The sequence below is a fragment of the Octodon degus genome, unplaced genomic scaffold (genome assembly GCF_000260255.1).
Source record: "Octodon degus isolate 3935 unplaced genomic scaffold, OctDeg1.0 scaffold00025, whole genome shotgun sequence".
NCBI classification, from domain to species: Eukaryota; Metazoa; Chordata; class Mammalia; order Rodentia; family Octodontidae; genus Octodon; species Octodon degus.
Window position 1 is genome coordinate 10,397,336 of NW_004524601.1, and position 27,897 is coordinate 10,425,232.

General features: G+C 37.8%; 1 protein-coding gene across 1 annotated transcript in view; it reads right to left on the reverse strand.

The window, feature by feature from the left end:
* The window catches only part of Pms1 (PMS1 homolog 1, mismatch repair system component), a 97,301-nt gene that overhangs the window by 68,932 nt on the left and 472 nt on the right, over window positions 1-27,897 (reverse strand). Inside the window, exons 2-4 of the mRNA XM_004628622.3 lie at window positions 20,402-20,553; window positions 16,435-16,617; window positions 9,099-9,201 (exon numbers count right to left, since the gene is read on the reverse strand). Of these exons, the coding sequence (XP_004628679.1) occupies window positions 9,099-9,201; window positions 16,435-16,617; window positions 20,402-20,533 (418 nt within the window). The 5' untranslated portion in view covers window positions 20,534-20,553. The remainder of the gene's footprint in view (window positions 1-9,098; window positions 9,202-16,434; window positions 16,618-20,401; window positions 20,554-27,897) is intronic.

Consider the following 27,897-nt stretch of genomic DNA (forward strand, 5'->3'; position numbering starts at 1 on the left):
AACCCTTCTCCACTGCTGGTGGGAATGTAGACTGGTGCAACCATTATGGAAATCAGTGTGGAGACTCCTTAGAAAAGTTGGACTGGAAATCCCATTGAAAGCAGCTATTCCTCTACTGGGAATTTTCCAGCAAGATCTGAAAACATCGTATCATAGGGACATATGTGTGCCTATGTTTATAGCAGCACAATTTGTGATAGCCAAATCTTGGAAACAACCATGATGCCCATCATCTGAGGAATGGTTGAAAAAGATGTGGCATTTTTACACAATGGAGTATTACTCAGCTATAAAGAATGATAAACTCAAAGCCTTTATACTGAAGTGGATGCCACTTGAAGATATACTCATAAGTGAAATAAACCAGACATACATGTGTAAATATCATATAGTTTCCCTAGTATAAGAACTCAAAAGAAGAAATACAAATAGAAAGGTATAATACAAGTAAAAGGACAGCAGGATCTCGAGGACTAACTAATCAAGAGAGGGAAAGGAGAAGAGCTAGGAAACATGACAATGTCAAGCCATGTAGTTATATGCAGAAGATGGGCAAGGCAATGATCCTGAGAATCTCCAGAAGATTTTTGAATCTAGCAGTTAATTGGAAAGATTCTCACCCTGAGGGACTATATATACTGATACCTTTGAAATAAGCAACTACACTGAAGATGGGAATCTGTAATAGTAGTTTCATGCTTGGAGGGCCTGTCATTCTGTTCTTCTGAATATGGGCTGCTTGTCATGACATGCCAGTTGCTGCAATGAGGTCTCTCAGGTAGATGATTGTTCAAAAAGAAGGGGTTGGTGAATGAAGGCAGGAGACAGGAAAAGGAATATTGTGAGACTGTCCTGCTTCAAGGTTGTATATGGTTAGATTTTTGGACTTATGTGTAAACATAGTAAGTATATAATTCTTTATGCCTATTTTTAAAAATACATTCTAATTTTTAAATGTTTTTTCATCATATTCTGTAGGGACTTAAAGTTCAACATATCAATACTTGATGAAAAATACCTGTTCCATGTTATGCCTAAGATGTTTGATATTCAGACAAATAGTGAGGTTAAGCTTAACAGCCTATGTTGTACGGTAATAACAATAAGCTTGTCTTCTGGAGGGTTAACAACCCAAGTTTGCAGACCAAAATTAGAGAAAAAGGAGGGCCGCAAGGAATGCCAACATTTTGGCCCTAGCCTTCCAAGGTCAATTAAGACTCAGGACATAGGAGAACTTGTACTGTAATGACATGTAACTCGGTAGTATCCTAAATTTTCTGATCAAGGAGATTATGGGGCCAAAGAGGAAAGTGATCAATGATATAGTGTGCCTAAGGAGAGTCACATGGAGAGAAAACATTCTCTCAGGCTTTCACAGAGAGCACATTGGCCAAGCAATGGCCATGACTCATCCACATGGCTGACACTGACAAATGTTCTACAATCTGAGGTACAGGATCTCAGGATAAATCCTGAGGAGATTTCACTGACCTTATCAGACCCAAAAGCTACAACTCTTCTTGCATAGGTCCTGCTTTATCTTGGTCTTAACCATCTAGCAGAAAAGTATAAAAACGAAGTATAAGAAGTAAAGCCATGCTGTCATGTTGAGCTGTAGGTGGCCCAGGTCAACAAATTCTGACATTACCAGTGAAGCGGAAGACCCAATACTATAATAAACTACTGGACTCTTTTAGAATATTTTGCTGAGTTTACATACCTATAATATTTAAATGATGGAACTTAACCAAAAAAGGGGATACAGATGAATGTCCATTTGGTATCTGTGTATTCAAAGTGGTTAGGATAGATATATAGTTACATTCTCTTAATGAATAGAGGGACTTGTTCTAATGGTGTTTGTAAATAGGATATCATGTCTGCATCTTGTACAGCAATTAACCACTAGGAAGAATGTATGCAATGTGTTAATTATTGAAACTGTCCCACCAATTTGGTTTGAAACTATCTCATTGCTATTTGTTTCTCAATAAAATTATGGAAAAAACATAAAAAAAAATAAAAAGAAAAAAAAAAAAACTGTCCTCTGAAAAGAGAGCTCTGGGGCACCCTGTTCCTCAAGGCTACTTAGGAAACTGATTTGTCAGTATTTGTTTCGCAGCTAGGTAGGCACTTTGAGGTCTTCAGAACCATGATTCAGGTGGCCTGGTTACTTACGTGGGCAATCAGCAGATCCTGGTATTCATGTGGCATTGGTTCTACAAGCATGCAGAAAGTAGGAGGTATAGGGCCAGAGAGGCTTCTTCCCAGATTTCAGGGGAAAGCCTAAAAGGTCAGCAACGTGCCCCTGAAAGGTCAGTGAATCAAACTGTGAGCATGAAGCTATAGAATTTTAGTGTTTGCACCAGTGGATTTCAATCTTGCTTTGGTCCCATTTCTGACTATATCCTGCTTTCTCCCTTTTAGAAGGGAAATGTTCATTTACTCTGTGCCATGATATATTCATTCTGATTTTTCCAAGGGCTTGGCTAAGAGGGGACCTTGAGAAACAGGAGCAAGAGTGAAGCAAGAGCAAAAAGCCAAGCAAGATCTTAGCCTTGAGTCTCACAGGGAACTTTGGACTCTTCAGCAGTGCCACTCTTAAGAGATGGACTAAATCCATTTTGCATAAAGAAATGCACATGAGTCTTTTGGGTGCCAGGGGCAGAATATTATGGTTTAGATCAAGAGTGACCTCCAAAGGCTTTATATGCTCAGAGGTAGGGTTTGGGGAAGGTGACTGAGCCATGGGGGCAATATAGCCACCTTGTTGTTGGGAGGTGGGGTCCAGTAAGAGGTGGGTCACGGGGGGTATGACTTGGAAGGATGTATCTCCTTCCCCATCTTCTCCCTTATCTTTCTGCTTTGGTGACTACCCTGAGATGAGCAGTTTTTTTTCTACTATCCCTATGTCTTGATATTCTGCCTTACAAGCCACTTGATCACAGACTGCAACTAAGAGCTAAGATAAACCTCTCTTCCCTTACAGTGTATCAAGTACTGTGTCTCAATAATGGGCAAGTATCTAAGGCTACTTCTTCTAAACTCAAGATATGTTTTATTTCCTCTTAGAAATCATCACTATCAGGGCCAGCCAAATAGCTCAGTGGACTAACGCACCTGCAAGAAGGCGCAGAGGTCGGGGCTTTGACCCCCAGGCCTGCTGTGCCAGTCCTGCCCCTGGGGCACACAGATGGCAATTGAGACTGGGTGTGGTGGCACACACCTGTAATGCCAGCACTTGGGAGGCTGTGAACAGGAGAATCACTGCGAGTCTGATCTAGTAGTGAGACCCTGAACACCCTGTAGACCCTTCCCTAAAATACAGAAGAAAAAAAAGAAAGAAATCATCACTATTTGAAAAAATAATGTTTGCCTCTCCTCTTAAAATAACATTATATATTCCTGACAACTTGAATTTCCTTGGACTTCCTTAGCAACTTTAGTTTCACTCTCTCAACTTAACTACATATCACTTTGTCTAGAGCGGCTTTATGCTTTACACTCCTGCCATATATTACCTGGTCTCCAAGGCTTTCCTTTGAAGACTCAGTTGAATCCTCCACAATCCTACAATTCCTATATCCCAAATGCCTGCAAAATCAGCATCACATGTCTGATGACAAAGTCTGCCACCACTATAAGGTGTCCTTGGGCCCACCTGAACCACAGCTGCAGTGCTTTCCTGTTTTGCTGGCTTCGGCAGTCATGATTGGGCAGAACTCTCTTCTCAAAAACACTCAGTCCCAGATGTTCTTTTAAAAGAGATTTCCATTTCTACATCTTTGATTCTGTGATAACCGCTGCTTTGCTCATTCCATCTAAACATCCTATATACTGTCCTGATGCAAAGCTCTTGGTTTTTTGTTTGCTAGCTTGCTTGCTTGCTTCTTATCAGTGCTAATGTATCTAGCAACCATATCCTCCTTGGCCAAAACTACATGTACTTCTTCTAGGGTAAACTGCAAATTTTCCAAATCTTCTGCTATTTTTTCCCTTTTGCTTACTCCTATGTAAATCTAGTTAAAACATGGCTGTCATACTCATATTGCTGCCTGAACTCTTTGCAGTGTTCTCAAACAGATAAAATAATTCAACATCCTCAAGCTCAGTCTCTATAAAGTCTCAGGAAATGGATATAATACAACTAAATTCTTTGTCAGGGCATTCTCTAGTTTAATTCTCAATAGTGTATCTATGCTATATAAAAACTCTCCAGCATAATCTGAATGTCTGCATTTCTATCTTCTGATTACTCATAAGAATCACACAGTAAGTTCTACTTCCAGCATTCCAGGTTTTTTTTCTAGCCTGATCTCGCAAACTTTTTCTTTTTTTAAAATTCTTTCAATACAGGGTCTTACTATGCAGTTTGGGCTCATAGTAATCCTCCTGTCTCAGCCTACCCAGTACTGGGAATTACAGGTGTGCACCATGCCTGGTTTTGGAGCTCAGGAACCAGCATGGCACACCTAGGGTTCTGGGGCCAGCATGGCATGCAGTACTGAGGATCCAATCCAGGTCCCTGCACTTGCCAGGCAGGCACTTAGACCGTTATCTCCCCAGCCCTCTAACTCTTCTTGTAAACTAATTCCAAAGACTTCTCTCCATTATAATGTACAGTAACAGTAAAACCCTACTTTTCAGTACTAATGTTTCACATTAGTTTTCCATTTCTGTTACAAAACACGTGAAATAATATATTTTTAAAAATTTATTTTGCTCACGATTTTGGAATTTTCAGTCTGTGGTCAGTTGACCCTGTTGCTTTTGAGATTCTAATGAGGCTCCTACATTAGAGTGGGAGATTCTGGCCAAAGACTTCACCAGCATGGGGAAGCAAAGAAAGAGACAGGGAGTGTGCCCCAATATCCCTTTTAGAGCATAGCCCCAAAGAATAGAAGTGCTTTCACTGGAGATCAAGATTTTAACACACAGGTCTTTCATAGATATTCCAGATCTAAACTACAGCACTCATCCAATTAATTATTCAGGGTATTTTTATAGATTTTGAAATTTCTTTTTAAAAAGTTTTACTTTTAGTTTCCATTTACTAAAATTCTGTTTGCTTAAAGATTTTGAGCATCTTTTCAAAATTCTTTAATGCACTTTTAAAAGTTCTCATATATTAGTTCAAGTATGATTCACCTGTGAGTATCCTTATTCTTTTTTTTCTCTTGACTATGCTCCTCCTTTTCCTTTTTGCACATGTCTCAAGTTTTTGCCAGATATTATATACTGTATACAAAAATACCCAACAAATAATAAAGGAGATATTTCCTTCAAAAGTTTTTGTCTTCTATCAAGCAAGTAAAGAACATCCGTCTTCAATCTAATAAGTCTGGGTTGGAGCTGAGCTGCGCCTTTATTTAGTTCCAGTTCACCTTTGGTCCCAAATGTCCTAAGAACAGAATCATCCTCTTTTCCATCAAAGCTTTAAGATCTTGCTTTGGAGCTGAGCCCCAACTCTATTCATCATTGCTTACTCACAGAAGTCCTGATGAGATTTGGTGAGGCAGGTAAACTAGCTGCGTTTGGGGATCTCCTATCCATCTATCATGTTGGTCAACATGACAGCATTCATTCAAAGTTCATCTAGTGGAGCTCAATGTCATAAGAGAACCTTTATATATGGCAGACTTGCTTCTTTGTCCACCTACAACTCCTGATTAGTTAATGTTCCCATGGATACAAATACTGTGTCACTTTTTCCATAGAACTCTTGAACTTAGTTCATTTAAATTTGTGACACTCTTCTTCAACAAGTTTAAAGAACACAACAATTTTTTTTAAGTTATCAAGTTTTTCCTTCATTGTTACACAGAAAGCAATGGAGCAATAGTCTCCTTCTCTTCTTTGACTATGGATTGAACCCAGGGGAACTCTACTACTGATCTACAGCCCCAGCCCTTTAGATTTTTGAGTTAGGGTCTTGCTAAGTTGCCAGGGTGGCCTCCTACTTACAATCCTCCTGACTCAGCCTCCAAAGCAGCTAGGATTACAAGTATCCACCACTATACCCAGCTCTCTTCCTTTTCTCCTCCTCCTCCTTCCTTCATTTTTTGTTTTTATGTTTTGAGACAGGGTCTCACTACATAGTCTAGATTGGCCTTGAGCTCCATAATCATGGTGACCTTGAACTTGCCATCTTCCTACTTGAGGCCCCAGTGTGCTAGGAGTACAGATCTATGCCCCTATGCCCCAATAGTCTCATCTATATGTATTGTTCTTCTCATTGTAAAGTTATACTCCCACACTTTTCTGCCTATCGTCTTCAAATTCAACTATTGTATTTTCTAAAAAACCTGCTAACCTCCCTTTAGGCAATTAGTGGCTTTATATTTTTGGTCATTGTGTATCTATTCATCTGGGCTCTTCACTATATAAGACTTCCAAGAAAACAAATGTAATTTACTGTACCTATGAACAGACAGAAAAAAATGACCTGGGACAAAACAGGAATGTGCTCTAAAAAGTGAAAAAAAAAAAAAAAAAATCTTGATGTTTTAAAAATATGTTGTATCTCAAAGACCACATTACCTAAGCACCTAAAAATATTGTCAGAGTAAATTAAGAGTTACCAATATGATGCAAATCACATGTCTTACTAGAACTTACTGATGGATAGGACTTTTCTGATTCCAAATGAAATGTGTATCTCTCAAAATACCAAGTAATACTGGCCAATAGGGAGAAGGCCCCAGTATACTATCATATTTTACAAGAGAATTGCTCAGCTCTCTAACTTTAGCACATTCTTTAAACACTGGATTAAACTGCAGTCCTGTAATAAGCTCCTGTTATATTTTTACAGAACCCCATGTTACGCTACTCATAAAGGCAAACTATTTATACTCCAAATGTAAAGGTATGGGTGCCTGAATATATCAGAAAGAAGTCTTAAAAATAATAAAGTTCTACCCTTTAATTAAGATAAAAAGATATTTCAATACATGTACAATCATACATAGTAGGAATTCATATAGACCATAATGCTCTACTCTAATAACACGGTTGGAAAAGGAACCTGATCACAGGACTTTAAATATACTACTATTGATATCTGAGAAATTTCTAGGGCAGAAGAACTTGGAGATGGGTGTGTCTAGGAAAATAAATCAAATTAGAAGCTTACTACTGATTAGGGTAAAGGAAATAGGAGTGATGATAGAAAAAGGATGACTAAAATAGTATTCTTTGTAAAAGAATTTAAAAGTTAGAGACATTACTATATTTCTTATTAGTTAAATAAAATCAGGTGTAGTATTTTAAAACAAGTGAATAGAAGATAAAGGTAATTAGAAAGACATTACATTAAATCCACAGACGATTTTAAATGGTACATTAACTCATAAAAAGATACTATACACAGAAAAACAGAAATGAAGCTTCTTATAAATTATTTTAAAACAATTTTAAATGATTTTAAAGAAGTAACAAATTTTTCAATGCCCAAATAAGATTGTTTTAAGTTGTTCCTGCACCTACTGTTATACTATCTGTGTCGTCCTATTAGATTACATGAAGAGTAAGTGCTAAGCAAGGATGTTCACACCACAGTAGAAATTAATCCAGAAGAACCCTAAATGCACAGGTATAAATTAGTATCATGGAACTGTAGTTTTATCTTACACAGAAAATATTTAAATGGAAGCTGATGACAGCTGGTGAAATGTGAGTATGTGATCACTCAAAAACTACCAGCACCAAGCAGCATAAATGTAAAAGGCTTGGGAAGTATTTGTGGATGTTTATATGTCCATCTAAAGCAACTGGAAATTAAGACCGCTTTGTGTTTTACTAACCAATCACATGATCAGGTGAAAAAGTGACTTACGAAAGGCAACCACCAGCTTAATAGCTACTGACCTGCCAAATACGTTTATTTCTCAAGATAAAAGAACAGGGTTTACTTATTGACTATAAAAATTCCTTACTATGCATACCCAGTCTCACTTACTAAAGGTAGAAAACTGAGGTCAGCAGGGAAAGAAAAATCGACCAGCAAAAGGGCAAAGATCAGATGGAGTCCATATTTAAAGGATTGTTATTTCATAGTTCCCATGGAGACGAATACAGAAAAGCACGAGAAGTATGAGTGATGCAGAGTCACTGGCCATGCAGATTAAATGGGTTACTACTAAGATAAAAATAAATACTTTTAAGTTTTATAAGGTGACTAGATTACTTCAAAGTAGTCTACCAGATCACTACTCCAAATGGTTTCCTAATTTGAAGTTCTAAGACCTAGGATCAGAGCAGTTCCTGAGAGGAATCATGTTTACAGACGTAAGCCTTTCTGACCAAACATTCAACATACTGTAAAAGAATTACACTGATTTTAATTAAAATATGTGCATTTATTATTATAGATCAAACTAAACTTGAACTCAATTTTACTACCAGAATAAATGAAAAAAATACTGCTTATTTTGTTTTTAAGGAAACATAGACCGACCCTATTCATAACTATGCTGAGGCTTTATAAAATAAGAGTGAGCAAATTTGACATCAGAATTAAGATACCAAAAATATATTTCAATGAAGACAGAAGTATCTGCAAAAAAATAATTTTAGTAAGTTAATGCTAAAACTAGATGGAAAAAATCATAAAAAACATATAGTACGTTATAAGGACATACACTAAATTATAATGAGGAACTACAAAATGTAAACATGTAACACACTAAAGAATTACACTGTAAGTAAGAATAAAAGTTAACATATTTAAGTATATTATCCTGTCTACCTGTACATATGTTTGAAGTCTTCCATACAGAAATTTAATATTTTGTAATCATTTCACCTTAATACTATGACACTAGCAGGTGTTTCAATAGAATACCACCCTTCATACCTAAAGATCATGCTAGCAACCCAGCAATAGGTAATGAATGCTCGTACAGGTTTTGCAGAGTAATTAACGCAGTGTCATCCAGTCAATTACGTATTTAAGTTAATAACTAAAGGCTGAATGTTCACTTTCAAATCAACTAGATTTTATCCGGCCCAAAACAATACATCTCAATTCATCGAGTAACATCTTTTTTAAAACAAAACAGAAAAGGTAAAAGAATGTTATAAAACGACTCTCTTACCTTGACCAAGATGTGAAGGTTTTTGAGAAACTATGTGGCCACTGCCATCTAAAACATACTGGGTGCTAAAATTATCAGCAGCTGTCCTTGTTGTAATCAAAACCTGGAAATTAAAAAAATTCTCTGGTACATTTATCATTTTACACACTGCAATAGATTTACTACCAAATTAGATTCGAAATACTAGTAATTATAGCATATTTACTTAATGAAAAAATTTTACTTGATAAATTCTTATGACCATTTTTCTTATATTTCTTACAGTTACACTAACGAATAGACTGGCTTGCCTATTTTATATTACAAATTACTGATTTTTATTTATTCTTTTTTATGTATTTAGTACAGGGTCTTCAGGGTCTCACTACACAGATTGGACTCATAGTGATCCTCCTGCTTTCAGCCTCCCAAGCGCTGGAATTACAGGCACGCACTACCATGCCCAGTCTCAATCACTGTCTCAGTGCAGTGATTTTAAAAGACTTAATAATAAAACCTATTAAAAATCAGGTTCCAGGGGCTGGGGAGATGGCTCAATGGAATAGGTGTTTCCCTGGCAAGTACAAGGGCCTGAGTTCAATCCCCAGTTCTGCCAAAAAAACAAAACAAAACAAAACAAAACAAAACAAAACAAAAAACAGGTTCCATAAATTTGCTTCTACATATGTAAATTACATAGTACATAAACAAAATTGTCATGTCAGGTATACTACTTCTGTGTGTTTTTTTAATTAAAATAGTAAAAAATCAGTAATTTGCACCTGCTTAGGCAGTCGCAGGGACTGGGGTTTGATCCCCAGTATGTGTGCCAATCCTGCCCCCGGGGCACACTGAGACAGTGACTGAGACTGGACATGGTGATGTGCAACTGTAATCCCAGCACTTGGGAGGGTAAAAATAGGATCACTACAAGTCCAATCTACATAGTGAGACACTGTAGACTCTATTTCAAAGACATTAAAAAATAAATAACGAAATAATAAAAATAAAAAGAGCTAGAGACGTAGCTCAATGAAAGATCTTGGGCGAATCCCCAAATACTGCAAAGATAGATAAATAGAAAGATAGACAGACAGATAGATAGGATAGACAGTCATGATTTGGGGTTTTTGCAAGGGGAACAATATAATACAGGACACATTTTATAATATTATAAGGAATCACCCAAGAATCATATACAAGTGCAGGAAAGCTGTCCATACCCTGCACATTAAAGAATCCAGCTGAGAACCTAGATCCTAATATCCTGTATGAGTCCAGCTGAAAACACAGAGCTAATAACAATACCTCCCACAAGTCCAACTGGAGGCCTAGAGCCCACAACAAAGTCTCATGCAGGTCTTCTTCATGGATCTGTGCTGGAAGGCCCAAAGGTCAGTGGTAGAAGCTAGAAAGTTTATGCCAGTGTGATGAAGGATCTGTGCTAGCAGGCTGAGGGGTCTGAACTACAGCTAGGAAGCAATGCTCAAGGTAAACACAAGAGTTCCCCCAAAGATACCATAGCCATCCTCAGCTACAGTACGGTTGTGAGCTCCTCCAGCAATGAGGAAAGCTGAGTTCCCATCAGGAAAGCCAATGTGACAAGGTTCTCCATGAGGACCAAAGTTCCTCCAAAGTTCATCAGGAAAGCCAACATGACAAGGTCCTCCAGCAGAACAACTCAAGAGACCTAGCAGCTTCCAACAGCTCCCACAACCTTTCCAAACAGCATCCTGACAGCTTCTCCTGTTCTACCTTTTATGCTGCTGACAACAATCCTCAAGTGGGCCTCCCACACCCAGCCCCAGGCCAATTTAATTCAGCAGGGTGTAATAAATTGACCACCGTTTAGAAATCCACTGCAGATAAGATTTACTTAGATGTAAGTAATACAAATGTAAGAGCATGTATACTCATTTGAACAGTATTAGTAGGAAAATGTAAGAATAAATCACACCTGTGTCACAAAACCAATGTGGAAGTGGAGAAGCTAATTCAAGGATGGCAGAGGGGACTGGGAAGAAAGAAGCCATACATAGTGTCATGGTTTGTGTCAGATGCTCCCCTACCCCCAAGTCTCATGTGGTCACACAGCTTTTTTCATAGGTGGCTAAATCTAGAGTGTGTAATTGATTCAACAAAACCACAAGATTTACTGCTGGAACTCACTGGTCCACATCTGTCTACATTTGACAGTTCTGTCACTCTGTCCTCACTAAGCAGATTTACTGGAGGTCATCTAGCTCTGCGGAACATGCAGGCACTCTGTAGGAAATACCAGAACCACTACAAAAATATAACTATTCTAGCTCAATGTGCTAGTCGAGTCTATTATATTCTGAGAATGAAGCTAATGGAATTACTCAGGGCACTTAGTCAAGCTGCTATTTCTGTGAAAAAAGCTGTATGTAAAAGCTGTGAACTTCTGGGCACTCTTTAAGTGACTGTTCTACTTCTGCCAAAATACATTCCATGCTTTGAAAGCTGTATAATTCAAAATATTTTTGTGGTATCTACTCTTAATCTTCCCTGCTACATCCCAACTATAATATATCCATTACAGTATCTTCTAATAAAATTTAATTACTCCACAACAGTTCCTTTAAAATTGTTTTACATTTAAGAAACTGTTTCTCCAAAATCCCAAGGTCAACTGAATTTTGTTTCCATTCTCTAAGGGCTGGCCACCTGACCTCAAGTTGGTGTCACAGAGCAAGGCAGCCCTGGAACTCTTAGTTCCAGTACTAACTCTGCCAGTGGCCTTTGGATGGGCTGAATAAATGATTACACTACCATCTTTGGGGGAGTGATGATAAGATGAAGATGGTCTCTTATTTCATAAGGTTACATGGGATTTTTCTTTAACCACTTCAAAGCATTCTGTAAGAGTAACTTATTCATCCTTTTAAAACATACTAATGGGGAGTAAACCTACTCCAGCTTACATGAATAAACTGAAGGGCTGCAAAAGTGAAACAGGACCCAGCCCACATATAATCCCAGCACTGTGGGAAGCTGGGGTAACAACGTCCCAACTTAAGAGCCCAGCCTGGGCAACTCAGCAAGACCCTCTTTCAAACCAAGGAGGGGAATCTGGAGATGTATGTACCTCAGTGCAAAAGCCCTGGGTTCAATCCTTAGTACCCCCTCCAAAAAAAAAAAAAAAAAAGGAAAAAAAGAAAAAGAAATAGGACTTACTGTTTTCATGTTTAAAAGTTAAAATTTAAAAAATGAACATAATCCATTTTCCAGTAAGAAAACTGTCTTAAATTACAATCTGTAGGGCACTATGAAAATTTACCTAGATGGGAGATGTTCTCGAATTCACCGCTAAAGACAATAAAACAAAACAAAACATGTATGTTCCACAAATTCATGTAATACAGTGTGTTCCTCGGGGGAAGACACTGCATTTCCAGAGCTTCTCTCATTGTATCACCCTATAATCTTCTGGGCCTTTTATAAAACCAGATGTGGGTGCAGAATGCATTACTGCAGCAGCTTACACCTGAAGGTGCAGTAACTCTACCACTGGGAGGATGTCAAACACTATAAACTATTACTGGTATTCCTACAAGAGACTCTGAGGAATTGTACCAGTGAGCGAATCAGTGAAGCCAAGAGAATTTTTCTTTTGTAACAAAATCAGTACTGAAAAGCAGTTTTAAATCTTCAGAGGACCACATTATGGATTATATTAGCTAGTCAGTTAATAAAACCTAAACTAATTTCAAGGAAATAGAGTATTAATACACAACTACATAAAGGCATTTATACTTTAGAAAAGCATAGTTTTTCAATTTTGGATTAAAAAGTAAATTTAAAAACAAGATTCAGGCAAAAATACTTTTTTTTTTTTTTTTTAATCTTTCTTTATTTGGCACAGGGTTTCACTACGCAGCTCAGACTCACAGTGACCCTCCTGTTTCAGCCTCCCAGCACTGGGATTACACACCTGGTTTCGGTGGCTGGCTTGGTGCAGGGCTGGCATGGCATGCAGTGCCAGAGATTGAACATGAGTCCTTACGCTGGCCAGGCAGGTGCTGAGACCCCCCCCCCCCCCGAGCTATCTTCCCGGCCCCTTAGGCAAAAATCTCAATAAAGTTACTTATGGTAATTATGACCAAGCCTTCTGGGTGATGGGGGCTGAATTCTGTAATGTTTTGCAGTGTCAGTAATCCAACCCAAAGCCTGGCACCTTCTGGCAAATGCTCCAGCACTAGGCTACACCCTCCCTGGGGCTGATGTTTAGATGAAGAATGGCAGAGAAACACGAACCTGAAAACTCAGATTAATAGCCCTTTGATGTGAGTAAACTACGGGCTTCTAAGTATGCTTGCTACATACAGATAAACACTAATATGAATATTCTGATTTTCAATAGTCAGAATTATTCTACTACTTTCAACATAGATAGGGCGGCCAGATAGTTCAGTGGAATAAAGCGCATGCTTAGGGTTCGATCCCAGGCATGCCGTGCTGGCCCCACCCATGGGGTGCAATGGAGACAGAGATTGAGACTGGATGTAGTTGCATGCAACTGTAATCCCAGCTCTTGGGAGGCTGAACACAGGTGGATCATGAATCTAATCTATGTAGTGAGCCCCTGTACTGAATATAAAAGCAAACAAACAAACACAAAAAACAGAGGTGCACTACCTTTGAGGAGGCTGCATTTAGGAATCATAATCTCCCAACAACTTCAAAAATTTCCCTATCTCTTCATTGAAGTTCTACTACCTCTAAAGGAGAGAGAAGGTTCCCTACACCAAGGGAAAGGAGGCAGAATTATTTGTATGGCCTACAAATATTAGACTTATACTACAGGGCATTTTGTTACCCTTTACCACTGTGTGGGCCACAAATCAGGGAGTCCTAAGGCCCATATATTAAACAGAATGAGTTAGCTTCTCATTCTGTTCCTCTAAGTCATGGAGGCTTCACATGACATAAAACAGCCTATACATCCTGTGTTACCACAAAATTCTAACAGGTCAAAACATCCACACTAACAACTTTAAATACGTGGGATGGACAAGTCAAATACAGTATGAGCCATATATGGAGGATGGACAGTAACTCTTCCGATTCTCAAGAAAAAGCAGCCTTTGGATGTTGATCACTGCGCATAACCAGCTAGGCAGTTCTCTCCAGCTTAAGTAAGGGAAAGTCAGCTATCGGCCTTCTGCCACCAACACCCTTGGCAGCTCGGGCCACTAGTGGGGAACCTGAGCAGGCTACTGAGGTCCACTACTCCACCAGGGTCCCTTCCAGCTGGATCTTTCTTTTCCTTTTCTTCTTACAGCACACTAGTGATTGAATCCAGGCCCTTCCCACTAAGCTACATTTCTAGCTCTCCCCAAAGGGGAACACCTCACTAAGACAGGACCTCACTAAGTCACTCAGATGCCTGGGCTGCACTCAAACTTGCAGTTTTCCAGGCTAGCCTTCGTGACTGATGGGATTAGCTGTGTGCCACGACTAACTTTTAGGCACAAAAATGCCATTGTCAAAAACTCCAGTGACAATACATGCTAAGTTATGGTTTCAAGGAAAAATGTCTCCCCAAAGGCTCATGTGTTCAGAGGTGGGGCTTTGGGAAGGTGATGAGATTAAAAGACTAACTATAAAGAAGGTACTAATTCAGATGAGTTCATAGCAGAAATGCTGCTAGGAAGGGTGGAGTTAAGAGGAAGGACACTGGGGGGTGTGACTAAAAAAGGGTCCTTCTAGTTCCCAGCCCTTTCTTTCTCTCTGGCTCTTTTCCTTCTAACTGCCATTGTGTTTCTGCCTTAGAGCTAGCCAACCACAGACTGAAACTTTTGAAACTGGGAGGCAAAATAAACCTTACCCTCTTTAAGTTATCAGGTATTTTGTTCCAGGTAACATATACTATATTTACATATCAAGTACTAAGTTTAACAGGCAGAGCTAGGTTAGCAGAGGCCAGAAGAGGGTTACCATTGAGGAGTACAGACTGTTAGGAGACATGAGAGAAGCTTTTGGATCCTAATAATGGTCTTGATCTCTGTGTGATATCTGCCTATCTATCCATCCATCCATCCATCCATCTCCACTGTGCTGCATGTAGGTTGTATGTATCTTCATGCACAAAAGATACCATAAGCTGCTGTTAATATTTTATGGATAAACAAATACTTGGTACTACACCGTGTATATTGCACACTTTAGCTGCTTATGAAGTTCATGATTTCCTATCACTGTGATACTCTGACAATTCTCTTGAAATTCCAATGAATAAATTCATTCTATTTGTACTCATGGCCACTTGAATGCCTCAAACGCGAGCGCGCACGTGCACACACACACACACACACACACACACAGACAAATGTAGATATCAGTGGGATTATATAAACAAATAAGATTATGACCAAGGGGAAACACAAAACTGCCTTCCAAAATCAGAATTACAATGAAGGTTTGGTTCCTGTGAAACACATTCACAGTTAGTCTGCTGCTGCCACCTAGCAGGCCAACCTGATTACAACCCAATTTCAGCTCTGAAAGGTTATATGCATTTTATAGAAAATACAGACACCATGTCTTTTCTGATAACACCAAAATAAGCCTTAAAGGCTATTTGATAGTTTGGACAGAAGTTTAAAAAATCATGTACTATCTTTATGTTCTAAAACAGCCAATGGGAGTTCAAACAACAGCACTATTACCCCTGGGAGGTTCAGAGGTTCCCTGGTACATATCCCAAGCCACTTTAAAAAGACATTTTGGTGTAAGATTCAGGGGTGCAGGTTCCCACATACATGCTCTGAAGCATGACAGGCAATGCCTACTTGGACTCTCCAGGCCTCCAAAGCCTTCCTAGAGACTTAGTGCACTGTAAAGAAAGGGCTGAGTAAGACAGAGAAGTGGATGGTGTGGAAGATTTTGGGTAGAGGTGTGAAGAGTGTGCTTCCTCCTTGAATGAGGTCTGATTCTGGATGCCAACAAGTCAAGGTCCCAGTTCTCTATACTCCAGCAGTAAAATCTCCCACTTGCCATCTTCTGACCTACTGGGGACAATACCATACAAAGCCTCAAGGTCAAAAAAATGAGTACCTATCTCAGTGATTCTGCAAGCTGAGATGATGGGAAAGGCATTGAGCAGCTACTGCTTAGTGGGTACAGAGTTTTAGTTTGTAATGATGCAAAGTTTCTGAAGATGATCATGTTGATAGAGATACACCTAAAAGTTGTTGGAATGGTAAATTTCTAAGGACACTTTACTATAAATATTTTAAAATTCGAAAATATACTTTGCCAAATATTGGATATTCTTTATTCTAATAACCTATGATGATGAAATCTCTACAAAAATTAACACAAATTATCTTACCTCAGCTACACAACAAATTGACCCCAATGCTTCCCCACGAAAACCATAGGTTCTCAAGTTTTCAAGATCTTCGTGGCTGTTTATTTTGGAGGTATAGTATTTCACTGCCATCACAGGGGCATCCACAGCCTTGATACCTTCACCGTTGTCTCGAACCTCAATTTTATCAAACCCATGGTTCTCCTATACAAAGTTAGAAAATCTTTAGTACCTTAAAAACAGTATGCTATGATCACACAGAAAACAAAACACAAATGAAACACTTTGGTCATTTATTTGCCTTTTATGGAGGGATAATAAAATCAAAACAGAACTCAAATTCTTTTAGCTCTACAAATTCCTAGTAATGGTACAATGAACAAGTTTCTGGTTTTCTCTGGACTCAGGTCCAAATAAGGAAGTCAGTATCATAAAGGATTCTATTTACCGTTAATTCTCTCTCTCTCTCTCTCTCTCTCTCTCTCTCTCTCTCTCTCTCTCACACACACACACACACTCACTCACTCACCATATATAGAGCGAGCACATAAAATCACCCAAATAAAACAACTCCAGCAACCTATCACTAGCACAACAATGCCCTTTCACCAACCAAAAGTACAGCAATCATCAGTATTCAACCTGATTTTTATTTTATTTATTATGTATTTAGTACAGGGTCTACAAGGTCTCACTATGAAGATCAGACTTACAGTGATCCTCCTGTTTTCAGCCTCCCAAGCACTGGGATTATAGCCATACGCTACCACACCCAGTCTTACTCATGGCCTCAGTATGCCCCAGGGCAGGGCCTTCATGGCAAGCCAGGGATTGACCCAGTGCTCTAGTGCTTGCCTAAGCAGGCACTTTAATCCGCTGAGCTACCTGGCTAGCCTGTCAACCTAATTTTTAATACTTTCTTCTTTGTTTTCATAAAAAAATTTAAATTAGCCAGGCATAGGGTTCATGCTTATAATCCCAGAACTCTGGGATTATGTGGCAAGAGGATCATCAAGTTCAAGCCCAGCTTAGGCAATTTACTAGCAAATTAGAGATTCTGTTTCAAAATTAAAAAACAAAAACATTTAAATACTTAGTACATTATAACTTCCTAAATTTCTTTCTGCAAGTATCATCACACAAAAAAGTTCTAGGAAAACCTACTTATATCTTATACATACTAATACTAAAATATACATACATAATAACAAAATCTAAATTTTTATAATGATCACGCTCTCTATGAATATTCTAAACATTCTAAACTTTGTGGCCAACTTCTCATTCCAAATATTTTAAGTGTATAGTCACAGCTCCAGTTACAAAGAGGAAAAAAACTTTTCTAGTATTAGATTCACTTCACATTATAAAACAATATCACATCTTTTTAGTAACCTAAAATTATATAATACTGTATATGTATGTTTTTAGGTAAATTATATATATAAGACACTGGAGAGAAAATATATGATTTAGTCTCTCAGCTCTTAATCTAAAATTAAGTTGACATGTAGAGCGGTCTTCATTTTATAGGAAAAAAATTAGAGAAATACAAATCTCATACATAAATAAAAACTGCAGACATCTGAGTAAAAAATCTTTCTGAATTTTATTAAAATACAAAATAGTGATAGAAAAAAATTAGAAATGATACAAGATTTCACTAAACAAAGTAATAGGAATTCAATAATGGCTGCTACATTACATGATGATATTAACATTTAATTATGACAACATACCTACTACAGCTATTATTATACAAAATCATAATAAAACAGATCATGTAAAGCAGCCCAAATGAACTGTTTGTTTATACAGTGCAAGAGATTAAACCCAATATTTCACACCCACCTATATGCTGAGCCCTTTTAAGTTCTTTTATTTTGTGACAAGGCCTTACTAAGTGGCCCAGACTAGACTGGAACTTTCAATTTCTTCTCTCATAATACTGGGATCACAGGCCTTTCCCTCCAGGCCCACCTTGAATTGTTTAGTCTAAAATTCTACAACACAGATATTGCTAAACATCAAAAGACTAAAATATATAGTTAGGTTATATTTAATATACTTTTATAGAATACTTAAGTTGGCTTGATAACATAAAATTATTTTTCTTCCAGAGATGTTTAAGTAAAACAACAAAAGTAACAAAATAAGGAACAAGATATTTGCCTAAGATTCTTAAGTGAAGTCTGTCCAATATAGTGATATAATCCTTTTTAATTATCAATTGCACTCTATCAGGCTGAACTGATTATATGAAAAACCTAAGAAAATTGAACTTTCTTTTGATTTAACTTACACATTTTCTCATGTTTATAAACTTCATAGCATATTACTTTAAAAATACAGGTTTGCTATGCTATAGAAGAGTAGCTCTAAAATTGTTTTCTTTAAGAGCTAGGATATAGCTCCATGGCACAATTGCCTGCCTCGCAAGTGCAAGGTTCTGAGTTCAATTTCTAGTACCAAAAAATTAAATTAAATTACACTGAATTAAATTGTGTTCTTTGGTACAGCATGTTCAGCATCAATCAGAAACATGTTAGAAATGAAAACTTCTCAAGTCTCACCTAGAATCTAAAGGGTTTTTTTTTTTTTAATGTATTTGTACAGGGTCTCACTATGCAGTTTGGACTTGTAGTGATCCTTCTGTTTTCAGCCTCCCCAGTGCTGGGATTACAGGTATGCACCACCACACCTGAACTGCCAGCTCACCCCACCCTGGGGTCAGGGGAGTGGGGCCACCACGGCCTATGGTGCCGGGATTGAACCCTGGTTCCTGAGCTGGCACTTAGTCCACTGAGCTATCTCGCCAGTCCTTAGAATCTCAAGTTTTATGAATGGTGCCTGATAAATGTCTAACTTGTAAATTAATTTGCTGCACCCAAACACTGTAAAATCACTGCCGTACAAGAAAGATTTTAAATGATTATTCAAGTACCAAAGATGGATTCTAATCTTAGCTTCATTATTTAATAATTATGTGACCTGGGACAATTCTTCCAAACAATAATTATTTTCAAAATGTAGTTTTAGTAGTTAATATATAGTTTTTGTAAGTGCCTTATTTTATAGCTCTATGAAAGAATCTAATCTGATAGGAAAAGGTTAGATCCCTGTCTTACAAATATATTTCTTTTAGAATGATTCCCAATGACATAATATCAGAAGTAATATAAACATATGGCAATCTGGTTTTTTGTTTCTGTGGTACTGGTGAACCCAAGGCCTTCACACTGAACTGCAGCTGCAATTTTTTATTTTTATTATGTTATTTATTTTCAGGCAGGGCCTCAGTAAATTATTCTGGCTGGGCTTTAAACTTGTACTCATCCTGTTTCTGACCACGAGAGTGCTAGGATTATAGACAAGTGCCACCATGACCAAAGTGATAATTAGATTTTAATAAGTGAATTATTATATTCAACCAAACAAATTTATTCACTTTCCTACCACATCTGAGGTACTGGGCAGGTATGAAAGATGTTTAAATAAATACAATATAGAGCTTACTTCTTCTGAGTTTACAATTTATAATAGAAATGGGCGTGCAAATTAACTGCAATAAACCACAATGAGTGCTATGAGTCATATTAATTACACGATTTAATATATAGCATTTAAAAATTTGAAAACTATGAATAGCTCTGTAACAAGACTACATAGGAAAAATAAAATGCAAAAAGAAATATATTTAAAAAGTAATTAAATAAAAAAAAGCTAGTACTACAAAATACATTAAATTGATGTTTTAAGTGATAAAGTACTTAGGCACCTGTGTTTTTTTCACAATGTCCTTTGGTGTAATCAAACTATAGATTTAAATTAAATTTTAATTTTAAGCTTTTGACATTAAGACAAAAAGTCTATTGTCCTATGAATAAATTACTAGTACACAGTCAGAAAAGAAAGCAGGAAAAAGAAGAAAACATCTATCAGATCCCAATTTTGCTTTAAAAGTGTTTGTCTTCTCAAAAACACCCACCAGTTTCACCTCTATGCTTGTGGCGCCAGCATCCAAGGAGTTTTCGACCAGCTCTTTTACAACACTGACCACAGAAGTGATTATCTGGGAGCTTGAAAGGAGGCGAACTGTTGCGGCAGGCAACTGTTTCATTCTAACTTTTAGCAGAGTATCTAAAAGATAAATATGCAATTTAAAAGACTTGTTGAGCATTTTTAATAAAACAGAGCAATAATGACACAAAAATAATAGTAATAACTCACATTTATTGAGTCTTACCCATGTCCGCCTCTAGTTTAAGCACATATAGCATTAATTATCTCTCACCAGAACCCTTTGAAAGAGGTGTACTATCATGTCTTTTCACGAAGAGTACTGAAGAAAACTTGTCGGAGGTCATTCAGTTAGTAAGAGGCAGAACTAAGACTTAAACACAGGCAAGCAATATAATACTTCCTGTACTTTTATGTATGCAATGGTGCAAAAAGTCAACAATAACATAAGAAAATCAGTTTTCCTAATTTCTGCAAGGTGGTTTTTTTTTTTTTTTTTTTTTTTTTTTTGTGGAACTGGGGATTGAACTCAGACCCTTGTGCTTGCCAGGGAAGTGCTTATTATACTGAGCCATCTCCCCAGCCCCACTGCAAGGGTTTTTGTGTGAGTGTATTGGCTATCTACAGTCTGACTTTTTCACTAAACTTCAAACTGGTATTTACAACTGTCAACTGAGAACACTAGTTCAAATTTAAGGTATTCTGATCACAACAATCCATTACTCAGAATATAATGTGACCAGCCCCTAAATCCCATCAATTCTTTCTTGGGTGTCTTTCGTTTTTAGTCTTTCCTTTTTCCTGGGGGTGGGGGGCGCTGCTAAGGATAAAACCCAGGAACCCGAGCATACACATGGTCCCTAAGCCACATTCCCAGCCACACAGCTTCCTTTTCCATCACCCCCCGGCACTAGCTTAAGCTCTCAACACTGCACAATTTCCTAATTAGTCTCCGTGACTCTGAACCATTGGTCACTAAGCCTGTTAAAATGATGATGATTATACCAAGAACAGCAACTACCATTTCTGAAATTAAATGCACTTTACATATGGGATCACATTTAATCCACTAAAACGTGAAAAGGAAGTACTACGTAAAAGTTGCCATTTTATTATGGTCATTTAAGAGAAATGAAAAAATACAAAAACTGTCAGGATACAAACAGCCGTTTTTGTCAACAAATAAATAAAATTAGGGCAAAACAAACAAATAAAACCAGGAAATTATGAAGGAAATGCTCTATAAAAACCACGTTTGCACAAAGGCCACCACAGCGTCACACAAGAAGTCCTTACAAAGACATTTGCCAAACAACTCTGTTCAACCTTGCCCTGACACCAGTTATTATTCATTGTCACCATGGATTATTGTTTGAAATCCTCAATTTCATCTTTAAAAAACTTCCCCTTGCTGTAATTTTTTTGAATACACCCAAATTACTCTGCATGTGTAAACCCCTATTGCATGTGTAAATCCCTACTGCAATGTTCTGTAGTTCCCATCACAATGCTATTCTGAAAACAATAAAATTCTTTTGAGAATCACTCTTGTTCTTTTTATGTCTACAGAGGCTTAAAAAGAAAAAGAAAAAAACTGAGTGACTGGCACAGGGACTGCTAAATTAAGAGATTTTATCTTAAATGCATTTTGTTAAATGTCTGTACAAGTATGTCCTCATGTAAACTCATAACAGATACTAAGTAGATCACTGAAAACACATATATAATGGAATTGTGAAGACGAATGTGTTCTAACATGATTGATTTGTTAAAAACAAAACACTGGGCTGGGAGGAGCCTCAGTGATAGAATGTTTTCCTAGAAAGTGCTCTGAGTTTATCCACAGCACCACACAAACACACACACAAACTTATAAACAAACACCTAGTTAATAGATCACACTGCGTTAACAACTGAGGAATGATAAGAACAACTGTGTGATACTGAATGTAATGGATGATCTGCCAGGCTTGCAATGACCTCATAGCGCTGCCACCTTGGGATGTTGTCAGTCCTATAACTTAGCAATAGTTTCACTCAAACATCTTTAGTCATTAACATGTTCTGAGGAGTCACAACGTGTTTTTTAATCACTGAGCTTTTTTGAAATCTAGCCTCTAGTGTTACTGTTAATCTATACTAGTTAGATCTCGGCATGTGAGATTAATTGCCCTCTCTATTACTCATCTTAAAACAACATTCTAATCATGTGGCTCTACAAGTGTAAAAGATAAAGCTCAAATCTGTGTGCTGGTATTTGAGGTCCTTAATATGCTGACTCAACACGAAAATACAAATTCCTCCTCTAGTAATTATTATAGCTATAAACCCCTTGATCAAGCAATCATAACACAAACAAAAATCTCATGAGAAGTCCACATCTAACACATCAGGAAGGGGCTTGGCATGTACTATAATACGTAATTTCAGAAAAGATTTTAGGAAAATAAACACTAGCTTGACAACATGCAATTCCTAAGAAGTTAAGAGTTTCTTGGACCAAACAATTAGAATAGGGTACCCAACCACTTCCTTCATTTAACATAACTAGTTACATGCTTGTATGATAATTTGATTCTGTGGGATATAGTTTCAAATAAAATACCTGTGCAAAAACAAAAAACAGAACATAAAGGTCAACCTAGGATTCTTTCTCAAGCAACAAAGAGTCATGCAAACAGCAACTGAACAAGAAATGGAGTATAGGCATTACAGCATACAAAATTTAAAGGGATACATTTCTGGGAAGACACAACCTACTGCCTTCTAAGGGTCTTAAACAGCCACAATTCATTATACGACTATATCTGCTATATATAAGGCAAAGCTGATTGATACTCAAACATATTAGTACTGTCACAAAAGGCACTTTCACTCTTCTGAAGCGCCAGACTGGAGTCGCAGGTGTAAAGGCACAGAACTCCTATACTGCGTAATTTCAGTCACTAGCCACGTGTAACAACTGAGCCCCTGAAATGTGGCAAGTCCAAACTGAGATGTGCTAATACACATTAGATTTCAAATTCAGCATAAAATAAAATCCAATTAAATGTTTACATGATTGTAAGATAAAGTGCTACTTTAGACATACTAAGCTACATTCCTGTTTTATATCTACATATATCCCAAAACCCCTATGTATCATTAGCTCATAGGTGGGATTTTCGGGAGGTGATTCGATCACAGGGATGTAATACTCACTGTGGATACTGATAAATTTATACCTAAATGTGATGTTAGGAGGTAAAGCCTGGCTGGAGGAGGCAGGTCCCTGGGGGCGTGGCCTCGAGGGCCTCTTCCCCTTCTCCTTCTGCTTCTGACTACCAAGCCATGAGCCAATTCTCCTCTGTGATGCCGCCCTGCAGTAAAGCTAGCTTTATGGACTGAAACCTCTACAGACTGTGAGCCAAAATAAACCTTATCTCCTTTAACTTGCAGGTACCAGGAATTGTGTTTCAGTGATAACAAACTAAGACATACTTAATACATACTGAAATTAAATTCTTTTTTTAAATTACTATAAATTAGAAATTACACTTCGACTGAAGTGCTAGACAGAGCTGTAGCTTAAAAAAGCAGGCTCTAAAATTATCTACTTAGGTTTTTTTGGAGAGGACCTGGAATAGAACTCAGAACCTCATGCTTGCTAGGCAGGCACCATGCCACTCAGCTGTATCCATAGCCCCACTACTTTGGTATTATCCTAGATATAACTTCAGCTATACAACAGTGAGGAAATTAAACTCTCTAAAACACAATCGCCTAATGTATAAAATGAGGAAAATAATGGGGCAGTTAGCATATAGGGGTAGTCAGAAATAATACACATAAAAAACTTACAGTAGTTGGCATATAAATGCTCACAAACTCCAGGCTACATTGACTTCATCCAAATTACTAAAGGAATAACCCATCTACCTCCAGCCTCTATCCCTAAAGGAGCTAACCCATTAGGCTTGGGTTCAGGTACGGTATTCTACATTAGCTTGAAAAATCCCAAGAATCTACAAAAAATACTGATTAACAAAGCTAGGAGTTAAAACTTAGCCTCATCTCAACCTTTACTTGTTCTGGGAAGCCTGAATACTTTCATTATTACCTTCAACTCATTTCTACTCCAAAATCATCCTGTTCTTTGTTTTTAAATTCCTAATTTCATCACAGTCTTTTTCCATCTTTGTTTCCTGAGATCACAGGAATTCATAGCATTAATTCTTTCACAGCTTGCCTAACCCCATTCCACCATGTCCTCTGGTTTGATAAGATGTCTGCATTCCTACCCATACTCTTCTTCCTTTGGGACGAGGTCAATGTCTCCTTTCTCTTAATGAAGTGCCATGAATGTTTATGTCCCCCCAAAAGCCATGGTGCAATCCTAAACCCAGTTAGGAGGTGGGGTATCCAGGAAGGTCACACCTCCATGATTGGGATCAGTGCCCTTAGTCACAAGATCCAGAAAGCTGCCTTCTCCCCTGTCATCATGTAAGAACATGAGATGGTGCCATCTGTTAGTCACCAATCAGGTCCTCATAAGATTCTGAGTCTGCTTTATTTTGTTTTTCTAGCTACCAAACCTGCAAGAAATATTTCTGTTGTTTACAGGCTGCCTAGCATACGGTATTTAATTCTAGCAGCACTGATAAGGCAAAGGCATTAACATTTTTGACTAATTACTTGACACTTCCACTTGATTTCAATGAGTTTCCCTACAAGCATTTTGGTATTGAATTAAAAAAAACAAAAACCCTTCAACTCTTTTACGTCAACAATTATCCTCTCTTTTTTTGTTATTGTTGTTTTATGTACTACCAGGGATTGAACAGGGCCTCTGCACTAAGCTATATCCTCAGTCCTTTTCCTATTTTTCAGACAGGGTCTCACCAAATTGCTGAGGCTGGGCTTGAACTTGTGCTCGTTTTGCCTCAGCCTCCCCAAGTGCTGATATTAATGTCATGTGCCACCACAACCAGCTTCACTTTTCTTATGAAGCTAAAGTTGAGTAAGGGGGCCAGGGAGATGTCTCAGTAGAATAAGCACTTCCCTAGCAAGCGCAAGGGTCTGAGTTCAATCCCCAGTTCTGCCAAAAAAAATAAAATAAAATAAATAAAAAAATAAAGTTGAGTAAGTATCCTATATTGACTGTCATTAATTCCCTATCACTAACTCATTTCTATAACCCTACCAAAATATCTACAACTTTAACCACTGTTAGAATTTTATTCTCTTCCTTCGAGTCACTGAATTGTTTTGTCAGTACTCATGCTCCTTAACCTCCCTGAAACTTGTGATGCTATTACCTAATTCTCAACGCTATTTCCATCTATATTCGCTTGACCACTTGTAGTCTTTACTGTCTTCCTAGAAATGAGAGCATTTTCCAACCCTTCCCCTATCCTTAGGTATGGTAAGACCCAAAACAAATCCCAGTAAGTAATGTCTGTCTTCCCAAGCACAGGGAGATATTTGTAACAAACAATGCCATGGCTACATAAATATTTATGAAATAGAACTCATGTGACCTCCCGCCACATTCCACTTAATTTTGCTATTTCTCTTAAGAGCATATTGTTGGGGACAGGGAGATAGTTCAGCAGTCTATGCGCCTGCTTGGCAAGCACAAGGACCTGATTTTGATCCCCAGTACTGCATGCCATGTTGGCCCTGGAACCTTTGCTCGCCACAGAAACAGGGCATAGTGGTGCACACCTGTAAATCCCAGTACTGGGAAGGCTGAGACAGAAAAATCACTATTAGTCTGAGATGTGTAGCAAGACCCTGTACCAAATAAATAAATAAATGATTTAAAAAATTTTTTGAGTATATATATATATATATATATATATATGAGAGTATATTATCAGTCACCAAGATTAAAAACTTTCCACTCCTTTGCTATTAATCTGTACTTGTTATACTCCTTACTTCCTCTTAATACAATGCAATGTATTTTCTGGGTCCAGTTCTAGTAATTTTTAAAAAAATGTATTTAGCACAGGATCTACAGGGTCTCACTACACAGATCAGACTCATAATGACACTCCTGTTTTCAGCCTCCCACACGCTGGAATTACAGATGTGGACCACCACGCCCAGTTTCAATTGCTGGGGATGGAACCCTGGTCCCTGCACCACTGAGCTATCTGGCCAGCCTAGTTCTAGTATTATCTACAACACAATCATCCAATTAGAATGCTCCTTCCCTACCCCTAAACTGCTGAAGTGTTTAGCTTGCATCATTCATAGGATGCTTATCACATACCAGTCCTGAAAGTGTGTAACTTCGGAGTGCAAGGAATTATGTATATGTATCTCCAGATGCCACAGAGAGCAATCACAGCACTTCACTCACCCTGAGCATCCAGGTTTAGGGGCTGAAGGGCCACTAAAAATAACATTATCAGTGTCTTTCCTGTGCCAGTGTAAACATTAAAGCATGTCATCATTAACTCCACTCATCCCTGGACCAACTATACCCCCTAACAACTATACCCCCTAGCCTCTGAAAATTTCGCCTCTGACCTACAGCAATAGCTAATTAATATTTTTACTCCAATTTCAACTACCTATAAGACAGTGAAAAATTTCACTGCATTGCTACCCTACTTACAATTTTTATAAGGTTTCCAACTGCTAACTAGGTAAAGTCCAGACCCTTAACAATCGGAGATCTCTACCTACCTTTCTAATTCTCTGCCACCATGCCCCTTAGCTTGTCACATTCCCTTCTAGGATAACTTCTGACCTTCTGCCCAGATTTTCCCTGCTATAGTCTCATCATCCCCACACACTTCAGGTTCCTAACAAATTAGATATTCTATGCTTTATATTCTTGTAGTACCTTTTCCTTTTAAATTTTTTATTTTATTTTATTTTACTCTTCCATATTTTTAAATCCAAATTCACGAGTCATCCTATTTTCCTTCCCTTCTGCTTTAGAGTTGAGGGCAGGGATTCTGTATTAACCAGACACAGAATCTGCAAAAGGAACCATTGTATTACATGTGTAACAGATTCCTGAAAAGCAGAGGGTTGATACCAGGCTTACAAGTTAACAGCACAGAATTTCTGAGAAATGTTGGCATAGTGATTCTTCCCTTTTTGCTGAGAGATAAGTAGGGATCAGGGAACTCAGATTTTGGGGTTTTTTTTTTAGAACACAAATAATTTAAAGAGCAGACTAAATCTAATCCAACTGGAATATCAGGTATTTACACATATAGAGCCAACATTCTATTAAGTCAACTTTTAAAATATTTTGGCAAGTTATTTCGGAAAAGAGAAAAAAAAAACCTTTATGTACTGCCAAGATAAATAGGCAATTTGATTTCGAAGATGATTAAATAAAATCTTATCAAGTCTCTTCCTCTCCATCCTCATTCAAATCTTTGAATGCCGCGTGTTCTCAGGACGTACTGCTGCCAGCACTCGGCAGAGATGATGCACCATGACACCAGCTGTTTCACA